This window comes from Anolis carolinensis, chromosome 2 (assembly GCF_035594765.1).
Source record: "Anolis carolinensis isolate JA03-04 chromosome 2, rAnoCar3.1.pri, whole genome shotgun sequence".
NCBI classification, from domain to species: Eukaryota; Metazoa; Chordata; class Lepidosauria; order Squamata; family Dactyloidae; genus Anolis; species Anolis carolinensis.
In genome coordinates, this window is record NC_085842.1 from 218,798,366 (window position 1) to 218,820,155 (window position 21,790).

Genomic DNA, 21,790 nt, shown 5'->3' on the forward strand with positions numbered 1-21,790 from the left:
ATCCAAACTTCGCCCTGCCAAAATAGGGATTGTGCAACTAAATTATCTGAACACTGCTTTCGCTTTTGATATTGTTTAGCAATACAGCAGAGTGAAGGATGCCACTGCCAAGCAGCAGAGGGGAGCAGAGTTCTTCAATGCTGAACAGGCATATCAACTGCCTGTGGACAGTATGCGTTGTAGGGAAATGAGAAGAGGGAAATAGAAGAGGCAGGAGGAGACAGAATCAGCCGGAGATAAAAGGGGTAAAAGGTAAAGCTTTCTCAAAAAATGAATGATATTTCTGGATATTGGAATATGGGTTAAATGCGTCCTGTTATGGAATCCACCCTTTTACATTGGGGAAAGTAGTGCTTTCCCTAAAATAGTGTGCTTTGAGGGAGTGGAAGCATTCGACAACACATTTGTCACCATTGTACCATGTTCTGTAGAAGTGTAACTACCTGTGGCAATTGGTCTTCTTGGCCCCACATCTTGCTTAGTGCCTGACCTTGTGCCCAAGTGTTCCCTGCTGCTTTGTGCACATATGGTACAGAATGCTGCTTTGGAACTCATTTTCCTTCTTAAATCCTAGAGTAGTGTTGTGAACCGTTGTGCTAGAGCAGGCACAGGCAAACTTTTTTTGCTTTAGTGCCACATTGTGGGCCCGACCAAGAGGAATGGTCCGGGAGGGAAAGGGCCTGTGAGAGGGTGGGGCTGGGAGGGGGCGGGGCAGGGCAGGGCCTAGGTCATCTTCAGGTTGTCCTGACATTAGCATGGGGCTGCTCACCTTATGCCGGGAGGAAGACTAGACATTCGACAACTGCCCTGATCCTCCTCGCCGATCCTTCTCCCCCGATCTTTGGGCTGTCTTCTTGGCATTGTGCTGGGAGGAGGGTGAGATATGTGGTGGCTGAGAGCAGGGGCGGTTCAACCATAAGGCAAACTAGGCAGTTGCCTGTGGTGCCATCCTGTAGGGGGCGCCATTGAGGCAACTCTTGCCTCTGCCGCTGTGCCTGCCTCCGCAAGGAAGAAGGTGGCGGCTTCTCTGCTCCCCAAAGCGGAGAACGCCTTTCTTCTTGCCCTTTCCTTGAGACCAGGTCTCCGGGCTGCCTGACCATGTTCCAGAAGCATTTTCTCCTGATGTTTCACCCACATCTATGGCAGGCATCCTCAGAGGTTCTGAGGTCTGTTGGAAGCTAGGTAAGTGGGGTTTATATATCTGTGGAGGTCCAGGGTGGGAGAAAGAACTCTTTTCTGTTTGAAGCAAGTGTGAATGTTGCAGTTTGCCAGCTTGATTAGCATTGAGGTGCCTTGCAGCTGCAAAGCCTGGCTGTTGCTACCTGGAGGCATCCTTGGTTGAGAGGTGTTAGCTGTCCCTGATTGTTTCCTGTCTGAATTTCCCCTGTTTTCAGAGTGTTGTTCTTTATTTAGGCTTTTCCTTAATCCCTCCTTATTATCCAACATGTTTGCTTATCCAACACTTATTTTTCAGTGATTGGTTTGCGGGCGGGGGGGGGGGGGCGCCAAAATTCTGTTCACCTATATTTGAAAATTACCTTGGGCCAGCCCTGGCTGAGAGTGTTCCAGAGGCTCCCAGTTGCTGTGTGCCTTCCTACACACAGGATGTGGCAGGCTATCTTGTCCTTATGCTGAGAAGACAGGGGAAATGAGGAGGGCCTGAGGTAAGCATCCAGGGGGCTGCATCTGGTCCCCGGGCCTTAGTTTGCCCATGCCTGTCCTAGAGTCTTTACTACCTTAGTTCTCTGTGAACGGGGATTTAATTCCATTTTCCTGTCTCCCAACCAGGGCTATTTCAGAAGAAGAGTGGGGAAAAAGGAACAAATGGCTCAGTAGTATCTTGTGTTTGTTGAAATCTGAAGTTCTACCTTTCTAGTTTTGAGAAAGAAGTTGAGATGGAGAGTTTACAGATCTGGTAAGTTATTCAAGGCCATGGCATACTTCACGAGTGTCGCAAGCCAAGGCACCCATCCCTTCTCTCACCTAGGACTTGCCCAATTTTTTTTTACCAAAATGATTTTGCTTAACAACAATCCCTCTTTGCTCCCGTTTAAACATGATGTTAGATAGCTCTCAGAAATTTTCAGGTGCTCCTCAGATGCTTGTCTCAGAAATTGAAACTTCTCTCTGTTCTTTCAGTTCTGAAGCATTTAGAAACAAACTACAGGTATATTTTTGCACATCATGAGACAGTAGAGGATTGTGCCAGCGTGAGTGTCAGGGTGCGTGCCGGGTGGTGGGTTTCTTCAAACTCCAATCAATCATCTTCTCCAGCACCCTGATGAATTGGTTGCAATCGTCTGCCTCACCAATTCCTCTTCAATGTCAGACTCAAACACATCTGTAGTCTGAAGTCCAAACATTTATTCAATATCTATAATACATATTTACAAAGCACAGCAAAAGCCATCGCTCTGAGCTGGCATTCTTCTATAGCCTCTTCGCTCAGCTAGCACAGCTCAACACACACAGAGATAAGAAAGCACATTCCTCAGTACGAAGGAAGTTCCCAACCTACAAAACCGGAAACCATGCCTGATAGGTCATAGCAATCACAACAGGCTGTCAGTCAAAACTAGCCTGCTGTTAACGGTTTCATTACTGAAACACACACTCTTGCCTAACAGCAGAAAACACTTGATTTACATTTCATACACATACAACCATAATCCAACAGATTGGTTGGTAGCAGTACAATTTAAGGTTGAGAAACCAAGTTGTGATACAGATCTCATCACATGGAGACCTTTGATGCAGGGAATCTGAGGGGCAGCAGGACAAATCGTGGGGCACGGGGCGAATCTATCGCTCAGCACTGCACATTGCCTGCTTGCTGAACAAAACGTATCTTTCCGGCTTGCTCCCGCACTGTCCTCAACATTTCTAATCTGGACATGAGTAGACTCCCATGGTCAGAGTTCACCTTGTAGAAGACTTCATCATTGCAGCCAGCACAGAGCAACACCAGAAGTAGCTGTGTGTCATGTGATGAGATCCGGCGGGTTCCATGCTAGCTGCGTTGGCAAAATTTGCCAATGTGTTGAGGTTGTAGACTCTTCTGGCCTCTTGGAGCACGGACAGACAAGGGCTGAGTGTAGAAGTGGCAAACAACTCAATTTTCTTTTCTCTCTCTAGGAGCTTCATCGCATGGTACTTCCTGGCTTGCACTGAAGCATCCTCCATGTATGGAGAGATCCTCTCACCAAACTATCCTCAGGCATATCCCAACAATGCTTTAGAGTCCTGGGAAATAAACGTTCCTCCAGGTTATGGTATTCACCTTTACTTCAGCCACCTGGATATAGAGCCATCTCAAAACTGCGAGTATGATTTTGTGAAGGTAAAGGGCCATGAGTTTTCACTGGTGGGATCGGGGAGAACGGAACAATTAGAATATTTGCTGGACAAAGATGTGTCATGCTGCTTAGGAGCACCATGGAGAAATTGCAAATTGTACTCTTCTGGTTACATTCAAAGGTCCTGATGTAGCTGACAGGTTTGTTTGTTTTTCAAATAAAGCTAAAAGTCATTGGCCACATATTTGTTTCCATTGTCTACTTTCACCTTGGTTTTGCTTGTGATATGGATAATGGCATAATAATTATTATTTTTTAAAAAAGTAATGTCTAGCTATGACTCTTTGTCTTAGCTCTACTCAAAAATGGCAGTGTAAAATATAAAGAAAAGCATTTGACATTTCAAAACTGTATAACATCAGGTGTAATGTTGATACCATTTAATATATTTAGATGATGCATGCTAGGAATCTTCTTGTAATTGTGTAATATATTTATTTGCTCTGTGGATATTTCACTTTTTTTTTACATCAAAAATTAGCCACAGAAACACCCTGCTAGTTTTTGTTTTAATTTCAAGCCGCTCCACAATGTTAAGCTCTCATGAGACAGGGGTGTGTATTGAAAAGATATGAAAGAACATGCAGACAGTATCCCACAAAATTGTTCACTAAAAAGAAACGGAACATTTCTATACAGGTTTATGAAGCCTATTCATGTTTGATGGGACTTGTTCTCTCAGTCTGTCTAGGATTTCAGCCTGAGTGACATACGAAGCTCCTTGTATTTATGGTCTGTCTGTTCTACAATATTGCCCCTTACTTTTCGCTGCTAAATATTCTCGAACTATAAGCCTGCTCTGCATTCATACTTTCCCCGCTAAATGATACTTTACGAAAAAGTCCAAATGCCAGAACTATCACATCACATTGAGATTCAGTGTCCAAACCTTCTTTCATTAATACTATATATCGGTGGTTCCCCAGATGTTTTGGCCTTCACCTCCCAGAAATCCTAACAGCAGGTAAACTGGCTGGGATTTCTGAGAATTGTAGATCAAAACACCTGGGGACTCACAGGTTGAGAACCACTGCTGTGTATAGTACTGTTGAGGCTAGGCTCCCTTTTGAGCCTCAGAAACCTGTTTCCCCAATAATGGATTCTGAGGAGAGGAGATGAGTATGAACAGACTGTTTATTTTGCAAAACAAAGGTACTGTCGGGCAGCATGGAGAGAGAGAATGTCACACGGGATGCAACCTCCGTTAGGTTTTTATACATTTTCCAGGGAAATTTCACACCTCTGTGTTTTGCTGTTCTCAGCTCTTTGTCCTTTAATCTGGTCTTTTCTCATGCATGGTGCTTTTGATGAAACGTTTATCAAAACAGTTCAAGACAAATGTCCGATTATAACCAATATTATCAATATAATATTGATAATATTGATAATATCGAGGAGCCCCGGTGGCGAAGTGCGTTAAAGCGCTGAGCTGCTGAACTTCCAGACCAAAAGGTTCCAGGTTCAAATCCCGGGAGCGGAATGAGCGCCCACTGTTAGCTCCAGCTCCTGCCAACCTAGCAGTTTGAAAACATGCAAATGTGAGTAGATCAATAGGTACCACTCTGGCAGGAAGGTAACGGCACTCCATGCAGTCATGCCGACCACATGATCTTGGAGGTGTCTACGGACAATGCCGGCTCTTCGGCCTAGAAATGGAGATGACCACCAACCCCCAGAGTCAGACATGACTGGACTTAACGTCAGGGGAAAACCTTTACCTTTTTTACCATCTGGACCCTTTGAAGCCTCAGTGTGGCCCAATCAATCAAAATCAAACTACATCAAAATGACATTTCCAACCCTTACATCTAAAGCAGTTGTATTCCCAGACCCTCCACTTGCACCTCTAAGGAAGTGATGGTCTGTTTATTGCTGTCATTTGGTGTTTGTGGCAAACCCTCCTTTCAACTGCTGTTTGTGTTACATACTTTCAAAGACACTAAAGCTACCTCCAGTTGATTTCTAAGACACTAAAGCTATTTTCCTGATCAATCTATTGCTATTTATTAATCAAATTGAATCAAATTAAATCAGGCCCCTTGTGTCCCTTCAGTACAATCCACTGGATTCTCCCCCCGCCCCTTTCCTCTTTTGCAAGTCAGTAGGACTCTTTGATAGCTTCCTTGCATTTCACTGAAGCCACTGCACTGAAGTGCATTATATGGCAGTGTAGATGGGGACTGTGCTTCCTTTGGAGATATTATTGGAGAGTGATGGCTGAAGGGGTCGGATATCTGCTGCAGCCAAGTATAGAAAAGACAGGGAAAGGATATAAAGCACCCAACATTGCTGTAAGGTCCATTGCTGATGGAGATAATTTCTTTTATGAAATTAAATGAACAGATAAGAAAGGAGATCTGACTGTGGGCATCAACAGTACCCTTCACCAGTACTGAGGCCTTATAAATGGCCCAAGATGGTCGACCTCACAAGAAGGCTGCCCATGTCTTACCCTTCTTGACCATGATCTCTTCCTAATTTGCCAAGTTAAAAGAGGCATTGAGGTGCTTCTTAGAGCTCTGTGCATAAAACTGAGGTGGGATGATAATACCCTAAAATGCAGAGGGTATTCTAGTTTGGATCTGGATTGAGTCACAAACACAGTAGATCCGAGTAGTCTTGATTATTTAAAGTCCATAGTTTCCAATGGGCCAATTCAAAGTATGACTAATTTGGATCTAATTTCATGTACTATATATACTTGAAGATAAGCCAAGTTTTTCAGTCCTTTTTTTTTGAGGTGTAAAAGCCTCCCTTGGCTTTTAATGGGGTTAAGGTCAAGCCGGCAGTGGAGCCTGGAGGCCACTGCTTGCAATATATATTTTTTCCCTTATCAGTGTGTTTACTTTTCTAAAGCCTCCCTCGCTCTTAACCAAGAGAATGTTTTGAAAAGGGAAAGGAGTGGGAGAGAGGCCTTGCAAGTCAGGAAGAAGAAAATATATATACAGTAGAGTCTCACTTATCCAATCTAAACGGGCCTGCAGAAGCTTGGCTAAGTGACTATCTTGGATAATAAGGAGGGATTAAGGAAAAGCCTATTAAACATCAAATTAGGTTATGATTTTACAAATTAAGCACCAAGACATCATGTTTTACAACAAATTTGGCAGAAAAAGCAGTTCAATACACAGTAATGGGATGTTGTAATTACTGTATTTACAAATTTAGCACCAAAATATCACGATATATTGAAAACATTTACTACAAAAATGGCTTGGATAATCCAGAAACTTGGATAAGTGAGGCTTGGATAAGTGAGACTCTACTGTATATCCATTTCTCTTATAAAAGCATTTTCCCTGAAATATGTGTTAATCTCTCCTACAGATATATAGGCATTTCCCCTTGCAAGCCTTTGCAATCCCTATGTACCTATATATCTCTATCTATCTATATATGAATTTTCCCCTCATATGTTTACAGGTTTTTGCAAATCCTATATACATATAATATCTTGAGATTTCCATGTACCTGTATTTTTACATCTATATGTATACATTATTTTTATATATGAATTTTCCTCTCACATGTTTGCAAGTCTCTGCATATCCTATATAGATATAATTATCTATATATAGAGAGATGTCTAGATAGATAGATATGAATATATTGGGCTTGCAAATATTACAGGGTGGAAATGCACAAACATATATAGACATGTCCAGATATGAATAGATTTATCGGGCTTGCAAATATAGCAGGAGGGAAATGCACACACACATATATATAGAGAGAGAAGATTTACAAACGTTTTAGGGGAAATGCATATGTGAAATTAGTATATATAATGATAGATCTATATCTAGCTCTGCATTGTTTATATAGGCATTGAATGTTTGCCTGTTACTATGTTGGAAGCCGGCCTGAGTCCCCATAGGGAGATACGGCAGGATACAAATGAAGTTTAATTATTGTTCTTATTATTATAAAGTTATTGTTGATACTGTATTGTTTTTGTTGACCCTGCTTTTCCGCTTACAGAGCTAGTTTACTGTTTTTCTTTGAAATATGGTAAATATTCAAAAATATTTAACCTACTGATGCCTCAATAAACAGTAGAGTCTCACTTATCCAACATAAACGGGCCGGCAGAATGTTGGATAAGTGAATATGTTGGATAATAAGGAGGCATTAAGGAAAAGCCTATTAAACATCAAACTAGGTTATGATTTTACAAATTAACCACCAAAACATCAGGTTATACTACAAATTTGGCAGAAAAAGTAGTTCAATATGCAGTAATGCTTTGTAGTAATTACTGTATTTACGAATTTAGCACCAAAATATGTATTGAAAACACTGACTACAAAAATGCGTTGGATAATCCAGAACGTTGGATAAGCAAGTGTTGGATAAGTGAGACTCTACTGTACTTTTATTGGTATCTATTTTTATTTTGAAATTTACCAGTAGCTGCTGCATTTCCCATCCTTGGCTTATGCTTGAGTCAATAAGTTTTTTGAGTTTTTTGTGATAAAATTAGGTGCTTCGGCTTATATTTGGGTCAGGTTATACTCGAGTATATAAGGTATATGGATTTCTGTTGTTCCACTTAGATATAATGCTAACAACCAATTATGACATATTTCAATTGCAGAGACCAACATCTGTCTGTCTGCCTCTTTCAGATCATGTCTGGTAGCCATGTTGAGGGCCAGCTTTGTGGTCAGAAGACAAAACACTACCGTGGCTCTCATATCCTGGAGGAATTTCATATCCCCTATAATACCTTGACTATTACCTTTCAGTCTGACTTTTCCAATGAAGAAAGATTCACTGGGTTTGCTGCTTATTACACTGCAGTGGGTAAGCCCTTGATGGATATTTCTTTTTTCTTCCAGTGTTTACCTATGATGTGGGACCAGGAAAAGGCCAGAATTGTTAGTGCTCTTGAGGATTTGTCACATGTGATCTGAAATGCCCAGTTATATAGATGCTGAAAACACCACAGTATTTCTTCAATGGTGCCCATAGATGGCAAGGTGTGGGAAAGGACATATCATCATTATATCAATTAAACTGATTTTCTAAAATAAAAAATAGAATTGGTGCCCCTTGCACTCAGAGCACTCCTTTGACTTAATTCACCGAAAGTTGAACCCACTTCTAAAGGGACAGCCTAACTCACTCTCCCTTTCATTCAGGGAACAAATTGTGCGAAAAAGCACATAAGAGGGGTTGTTGAATGGCTTTATGTGTGTGTTTAAGATGAAGTAGATAAACTAACCGTAAGATAGAAGATAGTAATTGTTCTCCAGATAACAATTTGAAGAAGTATAGCAAGGTACTTTCTCTCTTCGCATGTTTGCCTCTGTCTGTCTGTTACCTTGTTCTCCAGATAGCAAAGCAACCCACGGGGAGAGTGACCAAGGCTCTTAAGTAGGATAAGGCATATGATTTGGAAGGAATTTGTCATTTTTCATTTTGAAGACATATAGCAAAGAACTTTCTCTCTTCGCATGTTTGTCTCTGTCTGTCTGTTACCAAAAAGGTAGCACTAGTTATGCTTCTACCACCAATGATGTACCTGCCCTGTCATTGTCAGCATAATAATAATAATAATAATAATAATAATAATAATAATAATAATAATAATAATAAATAATAATCTGGCAAAAGAAGGCTCTCCATGGGCAGTTCCTGGGAAAAATTGAGAGCCAAATTGACAAAGAAAAAACATGGCTGTGGCTCACAAATGGAACTTTGAAAAAGGAGACGGAGGGCCTGATTCTGACAGCCCAAGAACAAGCCATTAGGACCAATGCCATCAAAGCCAAAATTGAAATGTCGATGACAGATCCCAAATGCAGACTCTGCAAGGAAGCAGTTGAAACAATAGATCACATCCTCAGCTGCTGCAAGAAGATTGCAGACTACAAGCAGAGGCATAACACCATTGCTCAGATGATTCATTGGACCTTGTGCCACAAATAACATTTGCCTGCAACAAAGAACTGGTGGGATCACAAGCCTAAAAGGGTTACAGAGAATGAACATGTCAAGCTACTCTGGGACTTCCAAATTCAGACAGACAGAGTTTTGGAGCACAATACGCCTGTACTCACGATCGTGTTAAAAAACAAAGTATGGATTGTCGATGTTGCAATCCCAGGGCACAGCAGGATTGACGAGAAACAACTGGAAAAGCTGACACGATATGAGGATTTAAAGATCAAATTACAAAGACTCTGGCACAAGCCAGTTAAGGTGGTCCCAGTGGTGATCGGCACACTGGGTGCAGTGCCTAAAGACCTTGGCCTGCACTTAAACACAATTGGCACTAACAAAATTACCATCTGCCAGCTGCAGAAGGCCACCTTACTGGGATTTGCACGCATTATTTGCTGATACATCACACAGTCCTAGACACTTGGGAAGTGTCTGGCGTGTGATCCAATACAACAGCCAGCAAAGTGTCTGCTGTGGACTCATCTTATTGTGTTTCTAATAATAATAATAATAATAATAATAATAATAATAATAATAATAATAGTAATAATAATAATAATAATAATAATAATAATAATAATAATAATAATAATAACTATTCTTATATCCCTCCCCATCTCCCCGAAGGGACTCAGGGCGGCTCACATGAGGACCAAGCCCAGCAATACAATAAAATACAATCACATAAATACATTTAAAACATATAAACATAAAATCATAAAACATAAAATACATTAAAATATACTCAGGCAATAGCTAATAGTCAGGCGCAGTGAACATATACCACTGGGGGCAAGACAAATGCTGTCTGTGTACAATATCTTATAAACCTCTACTGAACAAACCGTAAGAAGTGCAGCATTGGTGGGGTTGGGTGGTTGTACCCCATCATCTTTTGTTATTTATTCCCCACTGTACATTTCTTACAGATATGAATGAGTGCACAGATTTTGTAGAAGAGCCCTGCAGTCATTACTGTAATAACTACATTGGTGGCTACTTTTGCTCTTGTCCAGCTGAATATTTCTTGCATGAGGATCAAAAGACATGTGGAGGTAAGAGACCGATTCATATTTTCCCAGTAATAGCACTCTTTATGTTCCTTGCTAATGTCTAAGCTGGGAAGAACTTTCTCATTCCACTTTGGAAAAGTGAAAATCTTTAGAAGCAGATACATTGAGGGGAGTTCTGGCTACTCAGAAGCAGAGATAGATTAAATTAAATAAATCACATGACAAATATTCTTACACATTCTCAACCCATGTTCCTCTTTAAGCAAGGGAGAAGCTTTCATGAAAAACTGTTGAATGACTTGGTTCTTTCTAATTCTGGCTTATCAGAAATGAGCAAGTGGCTCAGTCATTCCTACTTGGCTCTTTCTGCCTGTGTGAGTGGTTAAATAAGCCAATAATAATAATAATAATAACAACAACAATAGCAACAGCAACAATAACAATAACAACAACAACAACTTTATTTTTGTACCCCGCCTTCATCTCCCGAAGGGACTTGGGGCGGCTTACATATGGCACAAGGTATCTAAAACAATGCATAAAATAAACTTTGCTTTGGGTTGCTTGCTAAGTCCAAACGAGAATCTTTGGCCTTTTCTTATGACAGAAACACGAGCCAGAGTTTGGTCTTGAATTATAATTCTGTTTTGGCTGGTGGTCCTGGTCCAGATGTAAAACTCAACAAACTAGAGATGGAGGCTTCCTAGTTTATTTAGCTGCTCCTGTTGATAAAAGGAGTCAGAAAATGCAATTGAACAGCATGATCTGGTACAGTTTTCATTTTTAAAAAATTTTGGCTTATTTCAGAAGTGATTGACATATGTCTACTTTCTACAAATTGGCACTGGTGGATTTAATGCTTCCATTATCAAACCTTTTAGATTTAAGATTTAAAAATTAAAACACGGAAAATTTGATTTCTTTGTAAACAAACCCCATAAACCAAACACTGATGATGTTTTGAATGTTCAGATAACAGGAAAGGAATGGACATTATAGAACTTAGTATTTGCAGAGATGTTTTACTTGCTTATGTGTGCATATGCGTACACGCACTCACTGGTAAAAATGGCTATTTGTTTTTTTGTTCATATACAGTAGAGTCTCACTTATCCAATGTTCTGTATTATCCAACACATTTTTGTAGTCGATGTTTTCAATAAATCGTGACATTTTGGTGCTAAATTTGTAAATACAGTAATTACTGCATAGCATTATTTCATATTGCACTACTTTTTATGTCAAATTTGTTGTATAACATGATGTTTTGGTGCTTAATTTCTAAAATCATAACCTAATTTGATGTTTAATAGGCTTTTCCTTAATTCCTCCTTATTATCCAATACATTTGCTTATCCAACGTTCTGCCGGCCCATTTATGTTGGATAAGTGAGACTTTACTGTATCTCAAAACATTGATGTTATCCTCCTGGGGTAGGAAGAGGATGTTGAACACAAAGACTGAAAGATGCTGTCTTTAAGGTTTAAAGTAGTATCATTACCAAAATAAATATCATCTGCTAACTTTGTTTCTGATTTTCTGGCTTCTCTCTTTCCTAAACTAGTGAACTGCTCTGGGAATGTGTTTACTGAACTATCTGGCGAAATCACCAGCCCCAACTACCCTGAAGCATATCCGGAGAATTCGCATTGTGATTATCGTGTGGCTTTGGAGCCAGGATACCGGGTAGTCTTGACCATCCGAAAGGAGGACTTCGATTTGGAGCCAGCTAGTTTGGAAGGAAAATGTTCTGATGACTTACGAGTAGGTGATAGCAGAGAGAGATGAGGATGTCTGACTTTTCCTATAATTGGGTTGCTGTGAGTCTTTTGGGCTGTATGGCCATGTTCCAGAAGCTTTCTTTCCTGATGTTTCGCCCACATCTGTGGCAGGCATCCTCAGAGGTTGTGAGGTATACCTCATGGCCATACAGCCCGAAAGACTCACAGCAACCCAGTGATTCTGATCGTGAAAGCCTTCAACAATACATTTTTTTCCTGTAATTGTTCTTGAATGTGTCTTGACTGTATGCTTCAAGCAATTAGTTGGAAGGCACACATGGAGGACAGGCCACCCTATGGTAGGAACCAAGCACAATGGCCCATTGCACTACCAGCCCTTTCCTTTTGCTTGTCTTTCCAGCACTCTGCTCCTGTTTGTTCTCCAGTATGTAAGGTAGATATTTGGCTGTAATCTGACAAGCTTTTGACCATGGAATCAGAAGAGAGGGTTTCTGTCTTGCGCCTTGCCCATCAACAGCATGTTTTGCATTGGCCTTGCATTGGAGATGTAATGAATATTCACAAATTTTCATCCAGAAATGGTTTCTCAGTATCTCAAGAGGAGCCTCCGATGGCCTAGGGGATAAAAGCCTCATTACTTGAAGGTTGGGTTGCTGACCTGAAAGCTGCCAGGTTCAAATCCCACCCGGGGAGAACGCGGATGAGCTCCCTCTTTCAGCTCCAGCTCCATGCGGAGACATGAGAGAGCCTCCCACAAGGATGGTAAAACATCAAAACATCCGGGCGTCCCCTGGGCAATGTCCTTGCAGATGGCCAATTCTCTCACTCCAGAAGCAACTCCGGTTGCTCCTGGCACAAAAAAAAACTATCTCAAGACACCCCACTGAAAAGTTGCCTGAAAAAAGAATGAACAGCTCAGTGCTGTTTTACATTTTTGATCAAATTATTGCTGCTGCACAAAACTGTTCCTATATAAAAAAGTTTATATACAATTTTTAAAGAAATCCTTCAAAAACCAAATACAACCAATCCCCATCAAAAACAGATACCGCAGAGTTTCTCTTATCCAACATAAACAGGGCGGCAGAACGTTGGATAAGCAAAAATGTTGGATAATGAGGGATTAAGGAAAAGCCTATTAAACATCAAATTACGTTATGGTTTTACAAATTAAGCACCAAAACATTATGTTTTACAACAAATCAACAGAAAAAGAAGTTCAATACATGGTAACGTTATGTAGTAATTACTCTATTTATGAATTTAGCACCAAAACATCGCAATGTGTTGAAAACATTGGCTATAAAAACATTGGCTACTAACAAATTGACTACAAATAAAGATAGAATTGCATAAAATGAACTTACAGTAACAACATTGTTGAAAGTTAAATCCGTAAAAGGTTCAGTCCTTGCTGCCTAGAGGAACAGTCGTGGATATGGGCAGGAGGCAGACTACGTTGGATAATCCAGAACATTGAATGAATAAAGGTTGGATAAGCGAGACATGCCCACATCAGAAAATATTAAAAAAATATCATAGATTTGTCCACTGGGAAGGAAAGAATGTATAGAATATGAAATAAGCAAAAGTTTATATCCCAACAATTGATCAAATATGTTTCGGGCTTTCAGTGTTCTTTCTAAGAAATGTTGACTCAGAGGTTATTGATAACTATGTGTCAGATTCTTAAACTTTATTTTATTAACCATTTAAAAGAAGTCCAACAACCTATTTATGCTGGGGTAGCTTTCTTTGTACTGGTATAAAATTGCTCCTCAAGTGTATGGCCTCATCAACAAAGTTACTTTCTTTCTAATGTTTTCTGCATTATTTGTAGTTAGCCACTATATTTGTCCAATATTTTTGTTGGTTGTTTTTTTTTTTACAGATCTCAGCAGGAAATAAACATTTTGGTCCTTACTGTGGCAGTATGTTCACCGGGCCTCCAGAAATCAAGACTAGAAGCAATATTGTTGACATCATCTTTCATACTGATAATGCAGTGCAAGGCAAAGGCTGGAAACTCCGCTACTTTGGAGATCGTAAGTAGACATCCCATAAGGAAAATATGTAGGATAGTAAAATCAGCATTTAGTGAACGAGAAGGGGGTAAGTGAAACATGCGTGAGTTTGCAAGTAACAAAGTTGGAACATGAATCAGATGTGTAGGATAAAAGATGATACCTTTCAGTAGTTGGGATTGAGTTGAGATTTGCCAATAAAATTATGACTGTAAGTGTGGTTGTTGCTGGAATGAACTGTGGCAAATAATAGTTAATGTTGCTATGTGCGGAGGAGAGATGTTTAAAAGAACAATAACTCGTTTATTCTGGCACAAAGCTTAATGGTTACAGTAACTTCCTCTTTAGAGGCACTTTGGTTAACAGTTGCAAGGCTAGAATGAGGTGTTTCAAACTTCTTAAAATGTCACTTCTTTCTTTACTGCTCTAAACTACAGTCACCCTGTGAATTACAATCACAGATTATCTATTCCTCATCAGGAGACAGACTACCTTAAAATAAGTCACCAAACTTATTTTAAATTGACTCAAAAATAAGCATTTGAGTCTCCCTGATCCCTTCAACTGAGGATCAGTCTTCACTGTACCTCATCAGGGCACAGACTAACTGCTTCTTTTTCAAACCTGCACTTCTCCACCAAAATGGCAGTTGGCTCCGCCCACTTCTCCATGGCAACCAACTAATGAGTGCAGAGTAACTGAAATATTGACGCTTTTAAAATGCAATTAAACATGACATCTGTAAACTAAAAAAAATCACACTTCGTTACACTATGCACATGAACACATTGTAAATAGAAACGCATGTGTGTGTGTGTCTCTATATATATACACATACACACACACACACATATACATATACATATGTATATATGTATGATCCACAAAGGCTCCTATATGGTTTACCTACTCACCAGGATCCAAGTTAAAATGCTGGTGTGGTTTGCGGGGGGGGGGGGTGGACAAGGACCGATAAAAGATTATGGGAATTGGAGCCCAGCAACATCTAGAGAGCTGTGTGATTACCACCTGTGGCCAAAACAATGGCTTTCTCTCTTCCGGTCACATAGCCCAGCCTATCCCAACATCCTTATTCCTTCACTAAATAGTTGTTTTTGTTCCTGCCTGTATTTAGTTTTTCACTTTTGCAGAGGTCCTCTGCCTCTTACCCCAGCAAATATGGAGGGCTGACCTCCAGCATGTCCTCTGCAAGTCCTCCATCATGACTTTTCAGTCATTCTCCAGAGGAAGTTGCACTAGAGGAATCTAGAGAGATCTTTTTGATCATATCTGTGAATAATGAGATCCACAAAAATCAAACCCACAAATGTAGAGGGATGCCTGTGTGTGTGTACATGTGTGTATGTATCTCTGTATGGTGGAAGGGTTATGAAAGTACATAAGTAGGAAACTCTTCCGGAATTTGTGTCACATTGTTGAAAACCTTTTCTTTGTTCAAAGCAATGCCCTGTCCGACGACTGTTATTCCAAATTCTGTTTTGGATCCCATAAGAGACGGCTATGTTTTTAAGGATTCCGTATTGGTAACTTGTATAGAAGGCCATGAGGTTGTGATGGTAAGTCCACACTCACCAAATGAAGCTATCCCTAAATTTTTCTAAGACTCTTATTGGCAGTGGAACGTGGATGTAGTACATCAAGCACGCAGGTGTGTTGTAACTCTTTCCCAGCTGTACTATACCATGGTACCTACACTGAGAGAAGGTTCCTCTCCATCAGTGTCAGAAGCTGAAACCAGGAAGTTATCTTGAGAGCTGAAACCTAGATAGCTGACAATTTGACTGGCCAGTCTTTCAGCCAGCTGGAAACAGGCTGAGGATGGCCAGTAGGATATGTCACAGAATAATAATTGGGCATAGAGGTGGGAGACTCCCTCAATGACAAATTATCCAGACTGAGAGGCTTCATACTTGATGGTAGTTTCACTTGTCTTCCCAGGCAAATGGATTATGGACTGGCTCTTTCAATTTGCTAGGCCAACTGAAGTATAACTCCTTCTATAAGCTCCTTGCAAAGCTCAAAGGTTGGTTTTATAGTGGTAGTGGGACATTACCTTTGGAAATATTAGATGCTTTGCCTGATTCCTGATACTCACTTGCCTGATTCCTGATACTCGTTATTCTGAGTCCCTGATGGCAAACATAATGCCTGAGATCACTCTAATGAACGAGGCAAGGAGAAAGGAGGAGATGTGATTCCTTTCTCAAGTGAGAATTAAGTTCAGTATCTCTGAATTATTTTTTTTACAGCCAAAAGGCAACCTTTTGTCCTTCCGCTCACGCTGTCAAAGCGATGGCAAATGGAGCAACTCTGACCGCAGATGTGTCCGTAAGTGCTGCTTCTTGTAGTGGTGAATAATGATGCACCTGTGATTCCTAGGATGCTTTCAGGTTGTCTTGAGAATGCTATAACAGAAAAAAATAATCTTGAAATGGCGTAACGATGCCTACTCATGCTTATGGATCAGAAGGTGTGATTGCTAAAATGAAGCTGAGGGGTCACCAGAGGTAGAGCCAAGTACACCCCATTTACTCACTAACCTTCTCTGCATCCAGGTCTCAGAACACCTTGTGTGCTTCCCAGTGATTAGCAATAGTTTTGTGGTTTAGTGGATAGTGCAACATCTATTGTATCAATATGATTGAGAGATGGGGGAGTTATTTGTAGTTACGGCTGTATGCTGAATAGGCAACCTACTTTTCCATTATACATGTATCCTAGAATGCATTTTGCTTCTTCAGTAGTGTAAGCAGATGCAGTAAAAGCTTTAAGGTAGCTTTCATCTACATGTAGAGTTTTCCTCATCAGTGTGGGTCTGTGACCACCTCCTTCGTGGTGACTGTAGACTTGTAGAGCATAAATATATCCCACAAGGATCACACCAGCTTGAATGCTGCTCCTTGATACAATAAAAGTCTATTTTCTTTATGACTTGATACAGGCTTCTTTGTGGAAGAATTAATGTTGTTCTAGACTTAGACCTGGAAAGGGATCGAACAGTGAACTAGAAGATTGTGTAAAGGATGCAAAACACATAGGAAGAAGCAATTGAAAGGCTCTGGTTGAATGAAAGTTGAATAAGAGACAGACAGAGGACATTATTTTAACCCACATCTATTTTACTTTGTCCTTGCAGCTGTAGATTGTGGTATGCCCGATCATCTTGAAAATGGAGCTGTCGTTTACCTGACAGAATCTGAGGAGACTCATTACCAAGCCACTATCCGCTATGAATGCCGTGAGCCCTACTATACACTAAACAGCAATGGAAATGGTGTGTCCCATCCTTTTACATTCATCTTCTGGTGACTTTCAGGGGCAGTATTAGGGATAGGAATAATGTGATGTTCTCTATTTGTACATCATTTCAGTATTCTTCTGAAAGCAGTTTCACCTATGTTGCTTCCATTACAGACAAGAGACCTTTGGGTTTGTTTACAAAACATGGCATATTTACAGCATGGCATATTTACAGCATATTCAGCATCTGGTGGTGGTATTAATCCTTTTTATGCAACCCTGCACATGAAGTCGTACTTCAGGGAGAGGAAGTGCTTTCCTGGGTTAAATCTAAGGGTGCTTCCAGACAGCCTCATAATCCAGGATAAATAAGTGGGGCAAAAATCGTGATACCTGACAGCAAGTCCAATCATAGAGCTGTCAGTCCCAGCAAATGCACCCCTTGTGTCCTCACCTGTTCATTTGTAGTGGATTTTAGAAATCTGCAAGATATACAGTGGACATCTGCCGGAAGTTTACTATTTTTAAAAATTGACTTTCTGAGATGTGCTGGACCTCATATATGAATGTGCACACAAGCAGATTTCTTGTCATTATCTCTCTTCACCCTCCTACTGCCTTTACATGTGCCTCCTTGAACTTCATTTCCCTTTGGGCTCAACTTGCCTGCCATGCTGGTGCCCACTGTGAAAATTCAAGCTCTATCTTGGTTCATAAACATGAGAACAAAATAATGGTTGCAGAGAGTTCATGGGAATTGCCTTCCAATTGTGCTTCCATTTGGCCACCTGTGTGTCAGTGGCTCCAACTGTTTACAGTCCTCATCAGCTGTTTTGGGATTTCATAATATGCACATGCATTGGAGAAGTCCACACCAGTGTAGAGAAATGAAGCCACGTGTTTTCCTTGATTGCAGAAATATAAAGTCATGTGAATATGTGGATTTTTTGATCAAAATCAGATTTTAAGTGCACCTTTTTAATACATGTTTTTAGACGTTAATGTGATCCAGTGCACATTTTCAGCAAACGTCATTTAGCCACCCCCTTTTTATCTCAGTTTCTTCTGCATTTTAAGGTCTGTGAAGAAGAGCCCTGACGGACGCAAGAAATATCGTGACTCATTGTTGTATTTCTTTATTTCTAAAGGAATCTATCGGTGTTCAGCCAATGGGAAATGGGTAGATGAAGAAGAGAAAACAGAGCTTCCAGTTTGCATCCCAGGTACAATGTCTCATTTTGCATCTCACTGGAAGAGGCCACTGCAGGCTTTGCAATGTTAAGGGAGAGAATTCCAGACCAGAAAAAGTGGAAACACAGCAACAGAAGCCCAGAGCATCCAAATATCTTATACCTTCGGAGTTTGCAGACTATCTCTTTCTGATAAGATAGGAAACCCAAGGTCAACAGTGTAAATAATGATGTCACTACCTATCGGCTACTATAACTCTGTTATCCCTATCAGTATTTAGATGTGAGACTTTACTCATTGGCTGTGCACACTTAAGAGTCAGGGGCTGGATTATCTGTCACTGTACTGTACGTTCTGCCCCATGATTCTGCTCCTACAAGTGCTAGAGGCTTGCTTTATTTTAAATGAAAGCTTGGAATTTGAGCGAAATGATTGTCCAAGTAGGCCCCAGGTAGCATGTCTAGAAGCTGGGTAATACCTGATCAAACAGGGAACATGGCAACCCTACAAATCCTACACATATTTTTTGAAAATCAAATTTAAAAAATATTCAACCCTCCTCCCCTCCTTTTAAAGACTGTTATGGGGAATTCTATCACATTCTCTCCCAAATATTTTAAGCCCAGAAAAGGCCACGTGAAGCCACTTATTGGGGAAATGGACCTCTTCTGGATTTAAAACAGTCCAGGTGTCTATGGACAGAGTGTCATATTCACTGCATAACTTAATAATCTTTGGATGGGATTTTAGCCAGTTCTGAAATTAATGAAACAATTGTCCGATTGATCATTCTGATACCTACCACTCCATCATATATTTAAAAACTATTTCTTACATTCTGCTTAATTGTTGCACTATAAGGTTCTCTTATCTTGTGCCTTAGAATGCAGCATTGGCCATACTAGCAGGGGATGAGAATTGTAATCTGCTACATATTGAAGGGCGCATAGTTGTTGAAGTTATATATACTGTAATGAAGAGATAGGGTCTTAGGGAGGTTAAAGGCTCAGTTTTTAATAGCACACAAAGAATATTACAAGGTGACATAAATGGGATTCAAAGAGATGTTGAGAAGAGTGTATGTGCACATACACACACACATATTCACATCCATTTGTGCCCAGACATTGGTCCAAACTTACACTGCCCTAAACTTGGACCTTGCTATGAAACTATTGCAGAGCACACTCTCTTTATTTTCTAGATATAAATATTTAACTCTCATTATAAATTGTTGGATCTTGTCTCACTACAAGTTATTTTTTCTTTCTCTAGTCTGTGGAGTTCCCCATACACCCCTTGAAGAAACAGGACGGATTTTTGGAGGTGTATTTGCTAAATCAGGAAACTTCCCTTGGCAGATTTATTTTTACAGTCCACGAGGTGGTGGAGCTCTAATTTCAGACCGCTGGATAGTTACAGCAGCCCATGTGTTGGATGGAAATCCAAACCCAACTGTCTATGCTGGCCTGCTCTTAGTTGGTCCCAATGCATTGAGGGAAGCTAGTCCACTAGAGGTGGATGATGTGTTCATTCATCCCAACTGGACAACTGCAACAGAACACCGGACTAACTTTGATAATGACATTGCTCTGCTGAGACTGAAGAAACCCGTAACACTGGGTCCCACCATTTCCCCAGTCTGCCTTCCTGGCACATCTTCTGACTATGATCCTCAGATTGGGACCCTAGGGTTTGTAGCTGGTTGGGGCAAGACAGAAATCAAAAGAGCATCTGTGAAACTGAAGGCTGCAAAGATCCCAGTGCAAGAGATGAATGTGTGCAGAAGAGTGAAACCGGATCCCCCTGCAGATATGTTGACCTACGTCTTCACAGATAATATGATTTGTGCTGGGGATGGCCAGCAGGACAGCTGTCAAGGTGACAGTGGTGGGGCATATGTTATCCAAGATCCCCATAATGAGACACGCTACTATGTTGCCGGCCTAGTTTCCTGGGGGCCAAAATGTGGCACTTATGGTCTTTACACGAAGGTAGCAAACTATGTGGATTGGATTGTAGAGACCATGAACCAAAAAAGAGAACCAGAAGAGTAGTTGCATCCACATCCAGGACCCAGCTTGTTTCCCAGATACCAACTGATTGTTTTGATTTGTTCATTCTTAAGGGCTAGAGCACTAAAGCGATGTTAGGAGCTAAGATTTATATGACAGCAAGCTGCTTTACATTGCATGTTTTCTTCTCTTTTTTCCCGAAAAGCAAAATGTCAACAGCTCTGAGTGTTTTATTATTACTGATGGGTGATGCTAATGGCGAGAGAAGCTGTTTTCCATCATCATTGCTATCACAAGTAATATCAAAATGGGGCACACTCAAAATGCACCCCCTTCTATTTCAGTGGGTTGTGAGTTTGTTTTTCCTAAAGTGAGGTTTTCGATTTGCATGAGTGCCTCTTGGAGTACCAGAGAAGCCTTGTAATGCTTGCTCACTGTCCCTGAAGTGCAACAGGAAAAAACTGTATGCTTTGTGTCCATCAGAGACAAGGAGAACCTCCTTGTCTCTGATGATTATATCTTTAACATACCCTTGAAATAAACCCTTGTCGCTGTCAGAGAAATCTGCCTGGCTCTATATACTTACATGTTTAAAAGCTATTAGAAAAGGGAAAAAATCATTTTTAATCATTCACGATTTTTGTAAGACATATTTTGTTCGATTGTATTAAAAATCACTAAATGCAGAACCACAGATGCTGTCTTGTTCTTAGCTGAAAGATAGATCTGAGGAGACCCTTGATGTTTCTTGTTTATTGATCCGTGATCTTGTTTATTGATAGCTCCACCAAAAAGAAGCTGATATTTCTTGTAACAGAACTTCAATCCATCTCTAGCTTTAAAGGAGAACTGGACAAATTTTGGAGAAAAAGCATGGCAGACAAAGGAACTTCACCTTGATTCAGACCTCAGATAGTTTTTAAGAGAGCAAAAGGAGTAGAAATCGGTCTGGTAATTAAAAAACAGTTGTAGCATGCTGGAAATAGGGTAAACATCGGATGGAGTGGAGGGATTGTATTTTGTATAGAGAATGTGGGGAAATAACAAGAATAAGTTCAGCATGAGATAGCATTTCTGATAAGGGCAGTAGATGTTTCCCAACTCAAGTACAACTTAGAAAATTTATTTTAAATCTATGTTATTAAGGGCAACAATTCCTGTTTTCAAGGACAACTCTGGTTAGTACTTGTATGGGAGACTGCCAAGGAATAATAGGTTTTAGGATCTATTTCTGAGCA

General features: G+C 40.4%; 1 protein-coding gene across 2 annotated transcripts; it reads left to right on the top strand.

Annotated features, from left to right (window-relative positions):
• Positions 1-68: 68 nt before the first annotated feature.
• On the top strand, positions 69-21,246 carry LOC100558615 (complement C1s subcomponent). 2 transcript variants are annotated; one of them, XM_003223745.4, is made up of 12 exons: positions 69-252; positions 1,789-1,915; positions 3,136-3,340; positions 7,985-8,162; positions 10,235-10,360; positions 11,884-12,083; positions 13,953-14,106; positions 15,547-15,662; positions 16,356-16,434; positions 17,243-17,380; positions 18,495-18,569; positions 19,813-21,246. In XM_003223745.4, exons 2-12 carry the CDS (start codon positions 1,896-1,898, stop codon positions 20,592-20,594), a joined length of 2,073 nt encoding a protein of 690 aa, XP_003223793.2. In that variant the 5' UTR covers positions 69-252; positions 1,789-1,895; the 3' UTR covers positions 20,595-21,246. The 2 variants fall into 2 exon arrangements, with proteins under 2 accessions (XP_003223793.2, XP_062827870.1); XM_062971800.1 differs by lacking the exon at positions 69-252 and adding an exon at positions 995-1,182.
• The last annotated feature ends 544 nt before the right edge of the window (positions 21,247-21,790 follow it).